The sequence below is a fragment of the Muscardinus avellanarius genome, assembly GCF_963383645.1.
Source record: "Muscardinus avellanarius genome assembly, chromosome: 8".
Lineage (NCBI taxonomy): Eukaryota > Metazoa > Chordata > Mammalia > Rodentia > Gliridae > Muscardinus > Muscardinus avellanarius.
This window is the reverse complement of record NC_137794.1, coordinates 51683738-51701989: the sequence shown is the minus strand read 5'-3', so window position 1 is coordinate 51701989 and position 18252 is coordinate 51683738. Positions and strand designations below refer to the sequence as shown.

At 34.7% G+C, this 18252-nt stretch overlaps 1 protein-coding gene across 1 annotated transcript in view; it reads left to right on the top strand.

The window, feature by feature from the left end:
• MMS22L (MMS22 like, DNA repair protein) overlaps nt 1-18252 on the top strand; it is a gene marked incomplete at both ends in the record, with an annotated part of 132037 nt that overhangs the window by 21245 nt on the left and 92540 nt on the right. The window contains 3 exons of the mRNA XM_080700281.1: nt 1646-1759; nt 9917-10093; nt 17673-17735. Of these exons, the coding sequence (XP_080556407.1) occupies nt 1646-1759; nt 9917-10093; nt 17673-17735 (354 nt within the window). The remainder of the gene's footprint in view (nt 1-1645; nt 1760-9916; nt 10094-17672; nt 17736-18252) is intronic.

Sequence of the window (18252 nt, the reverse complement as noted above, 5' to 3'; positions counted from 1 at the left end):
GAAACTTATAAGTGTTTTATTTTGCTAGCTATAGTTTGCTATTGTATAGAGAAACACTCTGGGCTTTTGTATGTTGATTTTTATATACTGTTACTCTACAAAATTTATTCTAATGATTTTGGTGTAATCTTTAGGGGTTTCTATATATAATAGCATGTCACCTACAAACAGGGATAATTTAACTTTTTCCTTTCAAATTTGAAAGCCTTTTATTTCTTTCTCATGCATAATTGCTCTGGCTAGGACTTCTAGTAATATCTTAGTGGTTATTTTTCTACTTTGTTTTATGTTAGAAATGTATTTGTTACATATGTAAATATTGAATATATTGTAGATTTCAGTACTTTGACTGTACTTGCATATTATAGTATATATCATCTGCATCATCTAGAACCATTTAGGTTATTTTGCTGCAGAAATTTCAATGAACAACTTAGAAGAGGAAAGAAGTCATCTTTTGTCTCACAGAGGTTCAGTCTTTGTTGCATTGGGACCATGCTTTTAATAGATGAGCTTTTTTTTTCTTCAGTACTGGTGCTGGAACCCAGGGGCATTCTACCTCTGAGCTACACCCTCAGCCCTATTTCTTTTTTTTTGTTGTTTTTTATTTTGTCTGGTCTAGAGATGGAACTCAGGGGCATTTGACCTCTAAGCTACACCCTCTCTCCTATTTTTTATTCTTTATTTTTAAACAGGGTCTCACTAAGTTGTGGAGGGCCTCACTAAGTAACTGAGGCAGTCCATGAACTGCGATCCTCAGCCTCCTGAATGCTGGGATTCCAAGCCTGTGCCATCACGCCCAGCTCAATAGATGAGCTATTTCAGATCCAAACCAGAACAGTCCCAAATAATTATACTTATTATATCTTATAAAAAAATTGCACCCTTTTTTTAGTGAGTCAAAATTTATTTTCTAATCTCTTCTATAAAAGTCATACATATACACATACATATACATATGTGTAGGTGTATTGTATTTATGTCCGCAAATTGCAGTCCTGAGGTTTCACAAATAAATAGAGGTTCTCCCTCTATTTATTTTTGAAAATAAGATTTTTACTGGAACAGATCTCTATTTCTCTCACCAATGGCTGCTCTTGTATTACAGTGGCAGAGTTGAATAATTGTGATGGAGCTTATTTCCAAACAAAATTTTAGATATTTACTGTTTGGCCCATGTTAGAAAGCTTGTTGACCACTGTACTAGATGCATAAAGTAGAAGTTTTTTCCAAGTTGAATTTCAAATTTATTCTGTACTCTTGGTTTTAAAAGGAAATCTATTTTATTTATTCATATATTTATATTTTATAGTACTGGGGATTGAACCCAGAGTCATTCTACCTTTAAGCTGTACCCCAGCCTTATTTTAAATTTAGTTTGAAATAGGGTGTGACTAGGTTGATGAGAGTTTTACTTCTTGATGAGGCTGTTCTTGAACCTGCAGTCCTCCTGTCTCAGCCTCCTAAGTACTGGGATTATAAGCATGTGCCACCATGTCTGGCTGGAAATTGTTTTAAAGTGATATGTCCTAATAATTTTTTATAAGAGTATATTTTATCTAAATCTGTCTATTAAAACAGAGCTATGTGACATATAAAATTCTGTTGATCTTTTAGAAATAACCTGTTTGGTTCTTTTCACTAGGTTAGGCCTTCTGAAGCATTAATGAGTCATCATTGCCCATGTCCATGCATAAAAGAATTATGGGTTTTACTCATTCATCTTCTAGACCATAGAAGTAAACGGTCTCTCTCAGAAGTAAGTTGGAAAATGGATGTTTAGTTATTCCTACTAACTCTTAAATTAAGTGGTTTTAGCCAAGAAAAATCTTATTAAGTTCATTATTTATAGGAAGAAAAGTAACCACTACCAATGGCATTAACTGAGTTCTGAATACCTCCTTTATTTTTAACTCTAATAATCTAGAGGTACAAAATTTGACTCTTATTTCCTCCAAGTTTTTTTTTTGTTGTATCACTAATATGTTATTTTACAGTTAATGCTTTCTAGTAATCCAGATAATTTTTTAGTTAGCAAATTTAGTGGAATTGGAAGATTTGGAGTAAAATAAGACCTAAGTTTCTGTTAGTCATCTTAGAGCATCTTACTTCATGAAAGGAGGAAGAGAGGCACAAAGGAGATGAGTGTTTTTTCTTTCACATCATTTTAATCAGATCTTCAGAGCAGGGCTTTATTTACTTGAAATGTTGTATATTATTGGAAAAGAAGTATTCATAGCTCAAGTACATAGTTTTATGAAATGACACTAAAAATAGTTTGTAGTGTATGGAGAAAGTACTGTTGCTTTTTTCGTACATTTTTGAACTTCTCAGTTTTCCACAATTTGGGGTTTGGTTGCTGCCATCTGATTTTAGTAACAACTCTATTTTTGCAGATTTACAAGTGCTCTATTTAGTTTTAAGTTATTTTTAGCAGCAAACAACTTAAATTTAATATACTTTTTGCTTATTACTAATAATATTTTTTCTCCTTGTACTTTAGTTCTTCGGTGTAGATTTCATCTTTCTACAATGAGACTTAAGTGGTAACAAAGTCTCAGCGAGTTTGTTTTTTTGTGTGTGGTTCTGGGGATTGAACCCAGGGGGCATTCTACCTTCGAGCTACACCCCTAGCCCTATTTTTTTTTTTTTTTTTATTATTCTTTATTTTGAAACAAAGTCTGACTAAGTTGCAAAAGGCCTCACTAAGTAGGTGAGGATCCTCCTGTTTCGGTCTCCAAAGTACTGGGATTACAAGTGTGTGCCACCAGATCTGGCTCAGCAAGTTTTTACCTTTGATTTTTTTGTGGTTTGTAAAAAGTCCTTTGACATTGTAAACATAAGTTTCCATTTCCTCACATTCTTATCTTTTTTACTTTTTTATAAGAATTTTGTAGTTCTCTAGAATTGTTTTTGTTTTACAAAGTCAATTTTGAACTGTAAACTGTATATAGATAATTAGGGTTCATTTATCCTGTTTTCTATTTTTCACATTTTGAGCAGAAAGATTAGGTGCTGTTTAAAATATTAAATTGCAGAAATTTACCTCGTAATGTATTATGTAACCTGAATGACTTGCATGTTCTTCAGTTTATGTGCTAGCTAGACTTATTTGTTTTAAAATAAAATCTGAGGTAATTTTTTTTTTTTTTTAGTACAACAAAAATAACTTACAGGCTTTACAGATTCTGGAGGCTATTTCATTTCACACTCGAATTAACAGCTTCCATTTCTGAGAGTAAGAAAGTTCAAACTCACCGCTAAAAATAATCTAACCATAGAAGAGATCATATAATAAGAATTTTAAGCTAGTATAAGTAAGAAATACTTAGACCAAATGCTAAAAGTAGGTGGAAACTCAGGTCAGCTAAATAGTGAAACTGTCTCATAATGTTAGAGGCTGTTGCTGAAGTTTGTAAATTTGAAGTGTAGGTTTCATGCATTATAAGATACAAGAATGGAAGATAAATAGAAAGACCAAATAACTTGTAAGAGCAAATTAATTCACATGGCACTGCACTTCTCAAAAACAACACAGGAGCGAGGCAAAAAGCAGTACTTAAAAACACTTTCTGCAAAAGTATGAGTAGGAAATTTATAACTTGGACCATAAGAATCTCACTTGTGGGCATTTATCCTAAATGTGTATCCACCAAAATTAAGAAGTGCATATGTTTAAGGTTATTTATCACAGCAATATTAGTAGTACCATAGAAGTAGAAAACAGCTAAATGCCTATACACATGAGAGTAGTTGAAAAAGCATAGTACGTGTACATGCTGGAGCATTCTGCTATATTTGTATTCTCCAGAGAAATAGAACCAATAGGATATATAGATATATAAAGAGGTTTTATATAAATAATTGGCTCACAGGATTGTGGAGGCTAAGTCCTGGAATCTCTAAGTAGCAAGCTAGAGATACAAGAGAACTGATTATATAGTTCCAGTCTGAATCCAAAGGCCTGAAACCAGAGGTGCTAATGCTGTATGTTCTAGTCCAAGACCAAGTGGAAAGGCAAGAAAAAACTGATACACACACTGATGACAGATGTGTAATCTTTTTCTATTTGCAGGAGAGCCTTCTTGTTCTATTTAGTTTCCAGCTAATTGACTGGGCCCAACCACCACATTAGGGAGGGCAATCTGCTTTGCTCTAATTCACATATTAATCTCATGAGGAAATACCTTCATGGACACACCCAGAATAATTTTAATTCAGCCAAATGTCTGGCATCCTGTGGTCCAATATGATTGACACTTAACCATCATATATGTAGTTGTGTGATAGAATGAGGAAGAAATATGAAGTGAAGTAAGGTGATTTCTAGGATATAACGTTAAGTAAAATAAGGAAAGTACAAAAGACTATATATCATGCTACCTTTTATGTAAGAAAATGAAATAGGCTGCAAATAAATACATACACACACTGTGTGTATGTATGTTTGTACGCACTGGAAAGACAAGGAAAAAATGTATTGGAATTTGTCAATAGAAACAGAAATTGTGTGAGAATTTAGTAGTAAGGTTTGAACGATTTTTTTTTTTTTTTTTTTGGCGGTACTGGGGATAGAACCCAGGGGCATTCTGCTATGATCTATACCCCCAGCCCTATTTTTTATACTTTATTTTGAAACAGGATCTCATTGATTTGCAAAGGACCTCACTGAGTAGCTGAGGCTGTCTGTGAACCGTGATCCTCCTGTCTCAGGCTCCCAAGAATTGGGATTACAAGCGTGCACCACCACGCCCAGTTTATGAATGTTTCCTTTTACGTAGTTTACTTGGGAGTCATTCTAATATTTTATAAGATCCAAAAATAAATCAACCTGTATAGAAGGTGTACAGAATGGGATATAAAGAAAAATATAATTGATCCTAACTGTATTTCAAATGAATAATGCTCTCTGTAGGGGTTGGAGTATTAAACCTAGATAATTTTAGGATGTACTATTTTGACTATGTGCCTTGAGGCTAAAGACAAACGAATAGTAAGTAACTACAAATTTTAGATTCTTTTAAGGACTTTTTTATAATACTATATGAGAGTTAGCTTTTTTTTTTTGTGGGACTGGGGTTCCTGGAAACCCTTCTACCTATGGGCTACACTCCCAGACCTATTTTATAGTTTTTTATTTGGAAATGGTCTCTTAAACCAGCGAGGCTGGCTTTGAACCTGCACGATCCTCCTGTCTCCGCCTCCCAGGCACGGGGATTACAAGCGTGCGCCACCACGCCCGGTGAGAGTTGGCAATTTTAAATCTACTTCATTTCTGTTCTAGGACTGAATTCATAAACATATTTTGGGCAATGAGAGCCAGTTGTTTTTCTTTCTTTTAGTTTTTTCTTTTTATAATACTGGGGATTAAATACAGGGCCATTCTACCTTTGAGCCATACCCGACAGCCTTATTTTTTATTGGAAACAGGGTCTTGCTAAGTTGCTGACAGCCTCACTAAGTAGCTGAGGCTGCTGTTGAATCTGTGATCCTTATGTCTCAAGTTCCCGAGTACTGGGATTATAGGTGTGCACCACTACATGCAGCTATGTTGAAAATTGAGTGACAAATACAGAAACAGAAAGCTAGCATAAACCATGATGAACTAAGAGTTGAACTTGAAATAATTAGCATGAATTAGTGTTTTTTATTTAAAAAAAAAACAAGATTATAGAGCTAGATAATATATGTTTATGTTTACATTTCTAAACTTTTTCACTGGATGGGCCTAGAAGGAATGAGTAAAAATATGAGGCACAGTTATATTTTGGTTCAAAATGACTTTTCTTCAATGAAAGGAAACAAAGCCCTTTGGACAGATGACTGGTTCCAGGCAGGGGTATCGAAAGTAAAAATCAGCTTGGAACATTTTTATACCAAAAACTAAGGATGTACTTGAAAAATTATGAACCTGTCCAGGAGACACAAGTGCCAAATAAAGTTCTCCCCTAGGCTTAACCTGGGATAATTTGAACTAACAAACGTTAGAAATGTATTGTAATAGCCGGGCATGGTAGTGCACGCTTGTAATCCCCGCGCTTGGGAGGCTGAGACAGGAGGATCCCACAGGTTCGAAGCCAGCCTCAGCTACTTAGTGAGCCTCTCAGCAACTTAATGAGACCCTGTTTCCAAATAAAGTATAAAATAGGTCTGGGAATATAGTCCAGAGGTAGAAAAACCTCTGGGTACCACCCTGAGTACTACACACAAAAATAAATAAAATTAAATAAATAAATAAATAAGAAATGTAATATACACAATGAAAATCTGAGTTCATTCTAATAGTTTATGAATGGGAAGATGGGAAGTTTTCTCATAAATGTAGAGGTCATGATAGAATCAGAAAAAATAATCTAACAGGCTACATAAGTAAATCTTTTAGGCAAGAATCCTCAATGGATGCTCAAAGTAATGGATAAAAGTATGATAAAACCTAAATATTTACGTAGTTTGATAAATATCTCTGTACTGTATTTATCATTTCAAAGGGGAAAATAGGGCTAGAAATCTAGCTGATATCACCTTACCCAAGTGATTAGAGTTAACCAGAAATAGTAGAAATGAACATCGTATAGTCCCAGTCTGATGCATCGAAGGAACAAAACTATTTCTGTGGCTTTCTTTCTCAAAATGTTTAATGTAATCCTCAAAGAGCACCAGTCAAATACAAATAATTAGCCTTTTTCAAAAATATGAAGGTTATAAATGGTAAAATCTGAGAATTTACAGATTAAGCAAAGGTTGATGGTAGTTGAACGTAGCTTATGATTGCCTCATAATGGTATAATGGGGAGATTTTGCATGTGCAGTATAACACAGGAAGACAAAGATGGAAAATATTAAGGAGTAGTTATAAGACATGGAGGATAGACAGGATATCCAATTATATATATGTATACATATGCATATATACACATAGCATTTTAGTTAGAAAGGAGTGACAGCAAGAAAATACTTGAAACAAAAAATGACTGAAAAATGTTCAGTGTCAGTGAAAGCTAATCAGATCAGGAAACCCAATAATCCTACTTAGGATAAACAAAAACGAATCATTAGAATTAAATCACAAAATAAAAACAAAGAGAAGGCATTAAAAGTATCAGATGCAAAAATATATTACCTTTGAAAGAGTGACAGTTGTCTTCTCAAAAGCAGTGGAGACCAGTGGGCATGCTATCTTCATTGTACTAAAAAAACATTTGTACTAGCTGGGCGTGGTGGCGCACGATTGTAATCCCTGTGCTTGGGAGGTGGAGACAGGAGGATTGCGCAGGTTCGAAGCCAGCCCTGCTGGCTTAAGAAACCCTGTTTCCAAATAAAAAAGTATAAAATAGGTCTGGGGGTGTAGCCCAGAGGTAGTAGGGTTTCCAGGAACCCTAGTACCACACACACACAAAAAAAAAAAACTGAAGAAAACTAAAAAAAAAAAAACATTTGCAAACTAAGATTCTACATTCAGCAAAGTCTTTAAGGGGAAATTGAATAAAAAAATTTTTTTTAAGAAAGCAAAGTTTAAGGGAATTCAAAAGTATTTTAGACTGAAAAACTGATATTGGATTGGGAGATATGGAAGAGTAAGGAGAAATGAAAGTGCTGTTTGTATAAATAAGTAATCTAATCTAGTGAGATTTAAAAATATAAAGCACACAGTTATAATAGCATATAAATTAGGTAGGACATAAATTAATTAACCTTTTTCTTTTTCATGACACTGGGAATTGAAGTCAGAGGCATTATGCTTCTGAGTGACACCCTTGGCACTATTCTTTTATTTCTTATTTTGAAAAGGGGTCTCACTAAGTTGCTGAGGCTAACCTTGAATCTGCAATCCTCTTGTCTAAGTCTCCCAAGTATTGGGATTATAGATGTGTACAACCATACCCTACTAATGAGTTAGTCTTCACAATCCTTGTGTTATCTAAGAAAAAGAAGTGTACTAACTTTTCAAGATAATTGAATATATGCTATTATTTCTAAAATCATCACTAAAAGCAGAGACGTAGACTCTTAACTTCCAGGCTAGGAGAGGGAAAGATATTCAACCTAAGAAGTTGTTGATAGATAAAATAATTATACAAATAGAAATAGATAAAATAATTATACAAATAGAAATACAGAAGAAGATGGGAGATTTAAAACTAAATTTATCAATCACTGCATTATAGACTACTGAATCACTGCAAATAGACTACTGAAATCTGTATTTTTTTGTTTCTTCTATTTCTGAGCTACACCTCCAGCTCTTTTATTTTTTTATTTTTTGGTACTGGGGATGGAACCCAGGGGCATACTTCCTCTGAGCTACACCCCCAATCCTGTTTTTTTTTTTCTTTATTTTGAAACAGGGTCTCACTGAGTTGCAAAGTACCTCACTAAATAGCTGTGGCTGTTCATGAACTGCAGTCCTCCTGTTTCAGCCTTTGAAATGCTAGGATTACAAGTCACCAGGTCTGGCTCTGTTTTATTTTTATATATAACTATAACTTGCTATATGTTAAAACTTTAGAAATTTATTACTTTTAAAGAAAAGAAGATTAAAAATTAATGAACTAAGTTCATACCAGGATGTTAGAGATAATCCCTTTATAATAGACTCAAAAATGTGACAGGGAAAAAATAGAGTTATAAAATTGAAAACAACAAAGAGTATTCAAATAGTCAAAAGGATCTTCAAAATAATTGTCAAAATTCACTTCCACTGATGTTATGTACATATTTGAGAATACCAATGCCAGTTCCAATATCATGTATGGAGAAGGGAAAGTGATAGGGAGGGAACCCCGGAGGAAGTTTACCAGGTGTTGTTTGCATATGTGTCACTATCATTCTGAGCTCCATTATCATGTGAGACTACCATGCACCAGTAAAAAGTAGAAAAACTAGCCAAAATTGGCCAACTTTTCCTGAGATAAGAACAAGAAGAATCAATTCTAAAAATAAAGAACATGACTTCAGATTCTGTAGACACTAGAAAGATAAAAATCGCCAAGTTTTATGTTAAGAACTTAAAATTTTACCTAAAATACAAAAAAATCCTAGATAAAAATTTTACTAAAACTCTGTTCAAAAACAGTAGATTTCCGGGCATGGTGGCACACGCTTTTAATCCCCGTGCTTGGGAGGCCGAGACTGGAGGATCATGCAAGTTCAAAGCCAGCCTTGCTGGCTTAGGAGACTGTTTCCAAATAAAAAATATAAAATAGGTCTGGGAATAATGCCTGGAGGTAGAAGGGTTTCCAGGAACCCCAATACCACCAAAATAAAAAAACAGTAGATTGGCTGGGCATGGTGGCGCATGCTTGGAAACCCAGCACTTGGGAAGCTGAGACAGGAAGATCACACAGGTTCAAAGCCAGCCTCAGCTACTTAGTGAGGCTCTCAGCAACTTAGTGAGACCCTGTTCCCAAATAAAATATAAAATAGATCTGGGAGTATAGCCGGGAGGTAGAAAGTTCCTGGGTTCCACCCCCAGTAACCCCCCCCCACACACACACACACAAAGCAAGCAGATTGGATAAATAGTGTATATATATGATAAATGATTACACATTGGAATATTCCAATGAAATATGGTAATACTAGTGTGGATGAGCGCAGAAGCATAATGTTTACCAAAGAAGCAAGTTACTAAAGAATATCTTAAGAATATAAGCACACACTTTAGTGTATTTTACAGAGCACACCTGTTATCCTAGTGATTGTGAGGCTGAGATCGGAGGATCGCAGGTTAAAAGGCCAGACTCAAACTCTGCTAGAATGTTTCAAGATAAAAAATGAGAAGCTCTGGGGTTATGGCTTATAGGTAAAAGATCCTAGGGTTCAACTCCCACTACCAAAAAAGAAATATAAGCCCTAAGTCAAAGGTCATTAAAACACTTTTAATTTTGCTGAATTATGTTAACTTCTGTTTCCATAGTCATTTTGGAGCTGGTTGAATAAACTACTTAGAACACTCTTTGAAAAATCAAGTGACCGAAGAAGACCTTCTATGCCTGTAATCCAGTCCAGGGATCCATTAGGTTTTAGTTGGTGGATTATTACTCATATAGCATCATTTTATCAGTTTGACCGGCATGGAGAAACAGATGAAATGGTAAGATATTTTTTAAACTTTCTTATGTTGTAAATTACTATTTTAAGAGAAAGAAAATGAGCAGAGACAACATAGACAATCAGATGATAATCCCATGAAAATAAATTACTTTTATCTATGTATAATATTTCTGTAAACATCTTAAAATTTTAAAGTTTATTTTTCTATTGTTTGATTAAAGAAATGCAACTTAAGTCTTGGTATTCTAAGTTTTTGTGACTGAATACAAATGTAAGCCTTTCTGCAAGGTCCTCTGTGCTTTCATCATGGGTTTGGTTTGTTTCTAATTTTTTTCTATTTCTTTTTTTTTCTTTCTTTTTTTTTGGTGGTACTGGGGATGGAGCCCTTCTACCTCTGGGATACACTCCCAGATCTATTTCTATATTTTTTATTTGGAAAAAGGGTCTCTAAAACCAGTGAGGCTGGCTTCGAACCTGCGCGATCCTCCTGTCTCTGCCTCCCAAGTGCAGGGATTACAAGCGTGCACCACCATGCCCAGCAATTTCCTTCTATTTCTAAAATCTGTAATATTGGCAAAAGTAAAGCATGTCTCCAGAAATGAGTTACTTTTTTGTGTGGATAATTTGATCCAAGAATTTCTTAAGAATGACATGGCTTTAGAGATGCTTTTCCTAAACATACTTTTCTGTGTTTAGTCTATTAACAACCATGAAGGTTGATTCAAATGAGAGGACAGAGATTTCAGCTAACATATTTTTTGTTGTTTCTGGCAGTACTAGGAATTGAACCCATGGGCATTCTACCTCCGAGCTCCACCCCAGCCCTATTTTTTATTCTTTATTTTGAAACAGGGTCTCAGTAAGTTTGCGAGGGCCTTACTTAGTAGCTGCGACTGGCTGTGAATCTGCAATCTTCCTGTGTCAGCCTCCCAAATACTGGGATTGTAAGTGTGCACCACCACGCTCGGCTAGCATATTTCTAGTGAGAAATGTTTTGTACAGTGTTTCTTAAAAATCCTTTGAATAAAACCTTCTGCTAGATGTATTGATTTGAAGGCCACTTGAACATGATTTCTTCTATATTTAGAAATGAATTATATCATTCCATAGTTCTATAAAATAAACATTAGAATCTTAAAGCCCATGTGCCTGTATTTTCAGAATTGATCATTTTTATGGGAGTGATTTACAAAAGTCAGAAAGTGCTCTGAGAAATTCACACACAGCTCAGTATTAGTTTATTTAAACATTCTGCCAATTTATTGAGATAAAATTCTCACAGGGAAGAATTGTATGCACTTTGTTTCTGTCTGTAGGTGTTTGCTATGTTAATACAGAGTAAATACTCAAATTTTAGCAACCTGCCATTATTATTAGCAGTTTTATTAAGAATTTTTGGGGGGTTAATATGATAAGATTCACATTTTAATTATTAAAATATTAGAACAACATTAAAGGAACTAAAAAAATTATCTTTAATTTTAAGGGTTTAGCTTAGCATTTTTATTTTTCCTTTCAACCTTAATTCTTCTAAGTACATATTCCTCATTTTAATCAGTGTATATAAATATAATTAGTTAAGCACTTTTTAATTCCTGTTGTGTTTTCAAAATAATAGATGCAAAACCAGATTGTACTGCCCCTTGCTACAGGGAATATGTTTTTATGCTTTTAGGTTATTAATGCTTGTTGGAACTGCAGTAACACTTAATGGAATGAGTGGTATATTTTAATAGTGGTAAATACTGACCCCCAGGTCCTCCTGGTATGATAGGTAGTGTAGCGACATTAGTATATATAACTTTTACTATTGTAAGGTTGAATTGCTCTGGTGTGAATTGCTCATGGTTGCACGGCTGAAATCACTCTTCTGTTTCATACACGGAACTCCAGAGATTTGCTTTTATTAGCACTGAATCAAGATAGTAAATAAATTGTGTTTAAAATAGCTTAACTTGTTTTCTTTTCATCTTTGTCAGCAGTTCCTATGTGATTTTCCTTTGGCATGACACTTTTATTTTTAAAAATCTGAATTTTTAAATTATGTGGAAGGTTTTAAAAGAAAACCATATTTGAAAACAGAACCTTTCATATGATGAAAACAATAAGGATGAGTAATACATATTACATATGTAAAATAAACCTGTTATTGTGTGAGATTGTTTCAGATATTTCTAAGTTTTTTTTTTTAGACGTACAGTGCATATTGGCTGCGCACATGGTGGCTTACACTTGTAATCTCAGTACTTGGGAGGCTGAGACAGGAGAATCAGGTTTGTGGCCAGCCCAAGCAACTTAGTAAGGCCCTCAGCAACTTGATGAGACCCTGTTTCAAATAAAATAGGGATGGGCCATAACTTGGAGGTAGAACACCCTTTGGTTCAATACCCAGTACCACCAAAAAATAAAAAATGCATGTTGCATTTGTAGTATTTATACACTCACAGTGACTATTCAATTTTTACTATCACTGAAGTGTTAGGAAGTAGGTGAGAGGGTAGTATATCTATTTTACAGCTAAAGAAATAGAGATACACAGTGATTAAATCTCAGCCTATTTTTTTCACTTAGAATTCAGATTTCCAGTCTGCAGTTCTGCCCCTGGTGGTGCAGTGGAACAATCCAGGGGTGGCAGTTGCCTCCAGTACAGTGGTCGGGGCAGGTGGTTAAATGAAAATAAGGGGCAGTGGAAGCGCCTAGGGTATTACTGAGGTATTTTTTTGTTTGTTTGTTTTGTTTTGTTTTGTTTTGTTTTGTTTTGTTTTGTTATTGTGGTACTGGGGATAGAACCCAGGGGCATTCTACCTCCGAGCTACACCCCCAGCCCTATTTTTTATTCTTTATTTTTGAAGCAGGGTCTCACTAAATTGCAGAGTGCCTTACTAAGTAGCCGAGGCTGTCTGCGAATCGTGATCCTCTGGTCTCAACCTCCAGAATGCTGGGATTACAAGCATATACCACCACGCTCGGCGTAGTAATTTTTTTTTTTTTTAAAGGGGCAGTAAGCCAGTAAGTTTGGGTATTGATAGCTTGATATTAGAGTTCTCTTAAGGATTGCCTCTTACCTTGGTAGTATAACCATGTGTTCTAGTTTGCCACCGGCAAACCCAGTTTGTGCCTGTTACCACTGATCCAATCTGATAATTTTTACTTTTACTCTCAAAGGTATCTCTGTTTAGTTGGTAAATAGATAGTTATTCTAATCTCTGAATAAAAGGCATATAGGTTCATTCTTTCAGGGAAATCATATAGTATGTTAATTTATGTATCAACAAACTTAGATCAGATATATTTATATCAGAAATTTGAAAATTGCCATAATGATTTTTTTCTTCTTGTGATATATTAGCATAGCCAACTATACTAGAAGAAATGGTTCTGTAGTAAGCATGCATGCTTTATTCTAATAAAGAAGAATCTGGTGTAATATATGATATCAGTAAGAGTTAGCAATAAATTCTTAACCAGAGAGTTATCTCTAGTTGTTTGACAACATGGAGATGATTCAGTTTTTAAATGTGAACTGATTTGCCCTTGAGGTTAATGTGAAGTCTTTACATTTTAAATAGGTTTCAGATATTTTTAATTATTTTTATTTTAAAAATTACTATAACTTGGAGTTTTGCTACATGTGGATTTAAATCTAATAATTAGATAATTTCTTATATGAGCCTGTAAGAAAATTTTAGTATCTCCTTATATTAGAAGCTTTAGATTTTATACATTTCTGTTTAGTGCTTTCTTTTTCAATCTAGATTAAAATGTGTTATCCTCTCACAATCCCTGTCATCTATTTTAAAACCACATACAGCTAAAGAGGAAAATTACTTTTGGGTTTTGCAGGGGTCAGTTTTAACAGTACTTTCCCTGCAAAGAACATAAGGTAATCAGCTAGGTTAGCGGATGCTCATCTTTGAAACATCTGAAATGGCCACTAGATAAAAGATGTGAAATGTAACCTTTAAGATGAGAGTTGCACCAAGCTGTCAAGTGTGCTAGAAGTGGACAGTAAAGGAATCTACTATATGTTTCTGGTGGGATTCTACTTGTATTAAAGCTTAAATGGGTGTCTTAGTTTTATGGTTGGGTTAAAAATTAAAAATAGCAAAAATTGATATTCTACCTGAAATTAAGTGGAATTTTAGAAATGAAGATACATAGGTGTAATTTGGTATGTAGAAAAAACCTCATCTGTAGCTACTCAAATTTTTTTCTGGAAGAAAAATCTGTATTTCTCTGGGATATGTTCCCTAATATTTGATTTAGACATGATATGGTTACCATTCTTTTGATATATGGGTTATTTTTCCTTAGATTATAACAAAAATGTTGGTACATATTATTGAAATTTACTGAGTGAGAATTATATTTTATTAATCTATAATTCTTGTTATTTAAATATCTTGATAGAACAGTACAAATGAAATCTACTCATTTACAGTATCTAACTGCAAAGCAGAAAGTTAAATTTTTTTGATCTTGTAACATGTCAAATGTTACCTAGTGGTAACATTTTATTAATACCATCTTGTACCCCATTAAGATGTATGACTACAATGTACCAATAAAAAAAAATAAAAATAGAATGACAGAAAAATGAATTGGTGACAGCTGGGCATGGTAGCATATGCCTGTAATCCCAGTACTTGGGAGGCTGAGACAGGAGCATCACAGATTTGAAGCAAGCCTCAACAACTTAGTGAGGCTGTCAGCAACAAGCGATATCCTGTTTCCAGTAAAAAAAATAAAAATTAGGGTTGAAGTTGTAACTTAGAGGTTGAGCCCCCCCCCCCCCCCCCACAAGATGAATTGTTGAAATTTAAGGGAATGCTCATTAGGAAAAAAATCAGTTACTGATGTATAAGAGAAGACAAGCTGGCTTTGAAGCCACTCCAACTTGAGTTTGAATCCATTCTCTATTTTGTATATACATGATCTTTCTGAAACATAATTGTGTTTTCTGTGAAATAGGAAAAAATTCCTAAGGAAGTAATATGTAAAGAGCTTAACACAATATAAATATAGTATTGTTAGAACAAAGTAGTCTCATTTTTTTAAGAGAGTTTTAGAGCCAACTACCAAGTTTCAGTGCTTAGTCCCAAGACTGCCTTCACGTCTGACACCAATTACAAGTGTGGTAGTTCCTGAAACTACCCTTAGGTTTGATAATATGCTAAAATTGACAGAAGTTACTGAAAACTGTTAAACTTATGGTTATTATTTATTGCAGAGAAAGGATATAGATTAAAATCGGCCAAAGGAAGAAATACATAGAGACTAGGCAGATATCAAACGTTGAAATTTTTTTGTCCCTGTAGAGTCAGGACACATTAATCTCCTGGCATCATAGTATTGTTATTATGCAGGGAATATTGTTAACCAACAGTGCTCATCCAATCTTCAGTGTTAATTTGTTTGACCTTCAATAGGTAGGCTTGATCTATTTACTGCCCACATGGTGGATCTCAGGTTCCAGTCAGCTGACAGAAAGCTCCAAGACTTAAGTCACTTTGTAGGTCTTTTGGATATGACCAGACCCTACCCTAAGACTGTTTGTGTGTGGCCAGCCTCTGTTCTCAGTCATATTGTTTGATGCTGCATATGACCACTGGCACCCAAAACACGATGTTCCTATCAGGCATAACATTCCAAGGGCTCAGATATTGTCCCAGAAGATAAAGACCAGACCTTCTGTCCTAGAAGGGCCAAATTCTTCATTCTGTATTCTCTCCTGCTAAATGTTTTTTCCATTTACCTTACTTACATAAATATATTTTAAAAAAATCAATAACTCATTGGTTAAAAGTAACTTAGTTGTTATATGAGTCTATTGCGTATAACAAGAAGGTAGTAACGTAAAACAACAAATATGTATTATCCATAACTTCAGGTTCTGAGAGGTAGGCATTTATCACAACTGGGTATTTCTGGTTCAGGAGCTTTCATGAGGTTAGAATCAACCTTTCAGCCAGGGTCTTCTGTCTCTGAAGACTTAACTAGGACTAAAAGATTCACTTCTAATGGTACCTTTTTTGGCAAAATGCCCCATTGCTAGTTTGGCTTCTTCAGGGCTGCTTGCAGGGCTGCTTGTCCCAGATCAAAAGAGTGTTTTTAAAATGGAGCTCCCATGCCTTATAATCTAACCTTGGACGTGGCATGCTATCATATATATTGGTAGTCTGTTGGTGGCAGGTCAACTTTGGCAGAGCATGGGAGGGAATTACATAAAGTGAACATCAGGAGGCACTGGCCATTGGGGCCCATCATAGACTGACTACCACAATCACTTAACACTTTGATTCAGGAGATACTTATTTAGTGATATAGTATAGTTAGAATCTTACAAGAACATCATCCAGCCATTTATAATCAAAACTACAGCCGGGCGTGGTGGCGCACGCTTGTAATCCCCGTGCTTGGGAGGCTGAAGACAGGAGGATCTCACGGGTTTGAAGCCAGCCTCAGCTACTTAGTGAGGCTCTCAGCAACCTAGTGAGACCCTGTTTCCAAATAAAATATAAAATAGATTTGGGAGTATAGCCCGGAGGTAGAAAGCCTCTGGGTTCCACCCCCAGTACCACCCAAAAAAAACCCCAAAAACCCAAAACTACAGAACATACCTCATTGGTTATTTATTTTTATAAACATGTTCATATGGTAGGGTATGATAAGAGTCTGTTCCTTTATTCTTTATGGCCTCTGGCTTTGAGTTTTGAAGTCTTACATACTTTTTACCTTTTTTTCCCACTTGAAATTAGTTATTTCCTCTTGTTATTACTTTATTTTTTAAAGTTTTTTCTTTTTTTTTTAAATTGGTGCATTGTAGTCATGCATCTTAATGGGGTACAAGATAGTAGAGGCATATATGCACACATCACTCCTTTAGCCATTCTCAATTCCTACCCCACTACTTCCCCCTCTCTACTTCGCATGTAGATGCTTTCTTCTGGTTTTGACCAGTCTCCACATATCTAACCCTCTAAAAATGGCTTATCCTGTGAGAAATCTTTCAGACTATTTTGTTGGAAAAATGGAGTGGTTTTCAGTTCCTAGGCTTTGGGAAGCTTTTTGCCTTTCTTCTTTATTGTAGAGAGTATTCCAGATAATTGAGTTTGCCACCTACATGACCATAGCCTAAATTGTGGATAGTACTTTGTAATGTTTTTCTTTATGTCTGTAAACATTTTTTACTTAATTTGTTTAACAAGGTAGACTGTCTTAAAGCCATTCTGAATAAAATGGAAAAAAAAATCTCATGTGTAAGGTGGAGAGTAAAGAAGTATACTTGGCGTAAGCCTTTCCCCTAAATGAATGTAAGTTTGAGAAGGTTTTTTTTTTTAATTTGATGAGAAAAATTAAGTATTTGTCAAAATATAATTCTATGGAAGTACCACTTTTAATAATACAATTACTGATTAGGTTTATATTACATTGGCATAGTAGGCTTTTTTCTCCTAAATATCAAGTAATTTTTTACTAAAGTATTAGAAATTCAAGAAATTGCAGTAACTTCTAATGATTAAGAAAACGTTTCATACTTAATATACTATACCATAATTAAAGTATATGTATAATTAAGAATAATAATTTTGCTGCAACAATGATATCTCCTTTTCTAGAAGCAAATGGAATCAAATTGGAGCTTTGTAGAAGAACTACTGAAACAGTCTGTGAGTGTTCAGGTATGCAATTAAAGTGAGACAATTTGTGGACTTTGCTAAATATCTGTTATGCATTTTACTTAAAAAATCAACCAAACAGGTAAAATGATTTAAATACCAATCAATGTACTTATTAAAAACATGGAGAAAACTCATTCTTTAAAGGGTCAACTCACAGTAGTTCCTATTAGTGACTATCCTTTAAGGAATTTTATTTTTAACACTGAAGTTGTCAGTTAAAGGACAAAGATAATTATCCTGGTTGGTGACTTTGACAAAATGTATTCAAAATAAGTGGTAGATACTTCAGAATTATAAGCCATTCCTCGACTGTGTGATATCAAACTAGGAGACACGATGAAGGAGATAGTGGCATTGGAAATTCAGCTATATCCTCATCACAGCAGGAAGGTGACTTGCCTTGCTGAGCAATTTGTCTTACAGGCTTGAATCATATTCTAACTGATAAGGTCCTAGTTTCTGAGCACTCATTTCATACCTTATCATTTTTCTTTCTGCAGAGTTGTTAATGTAGTGC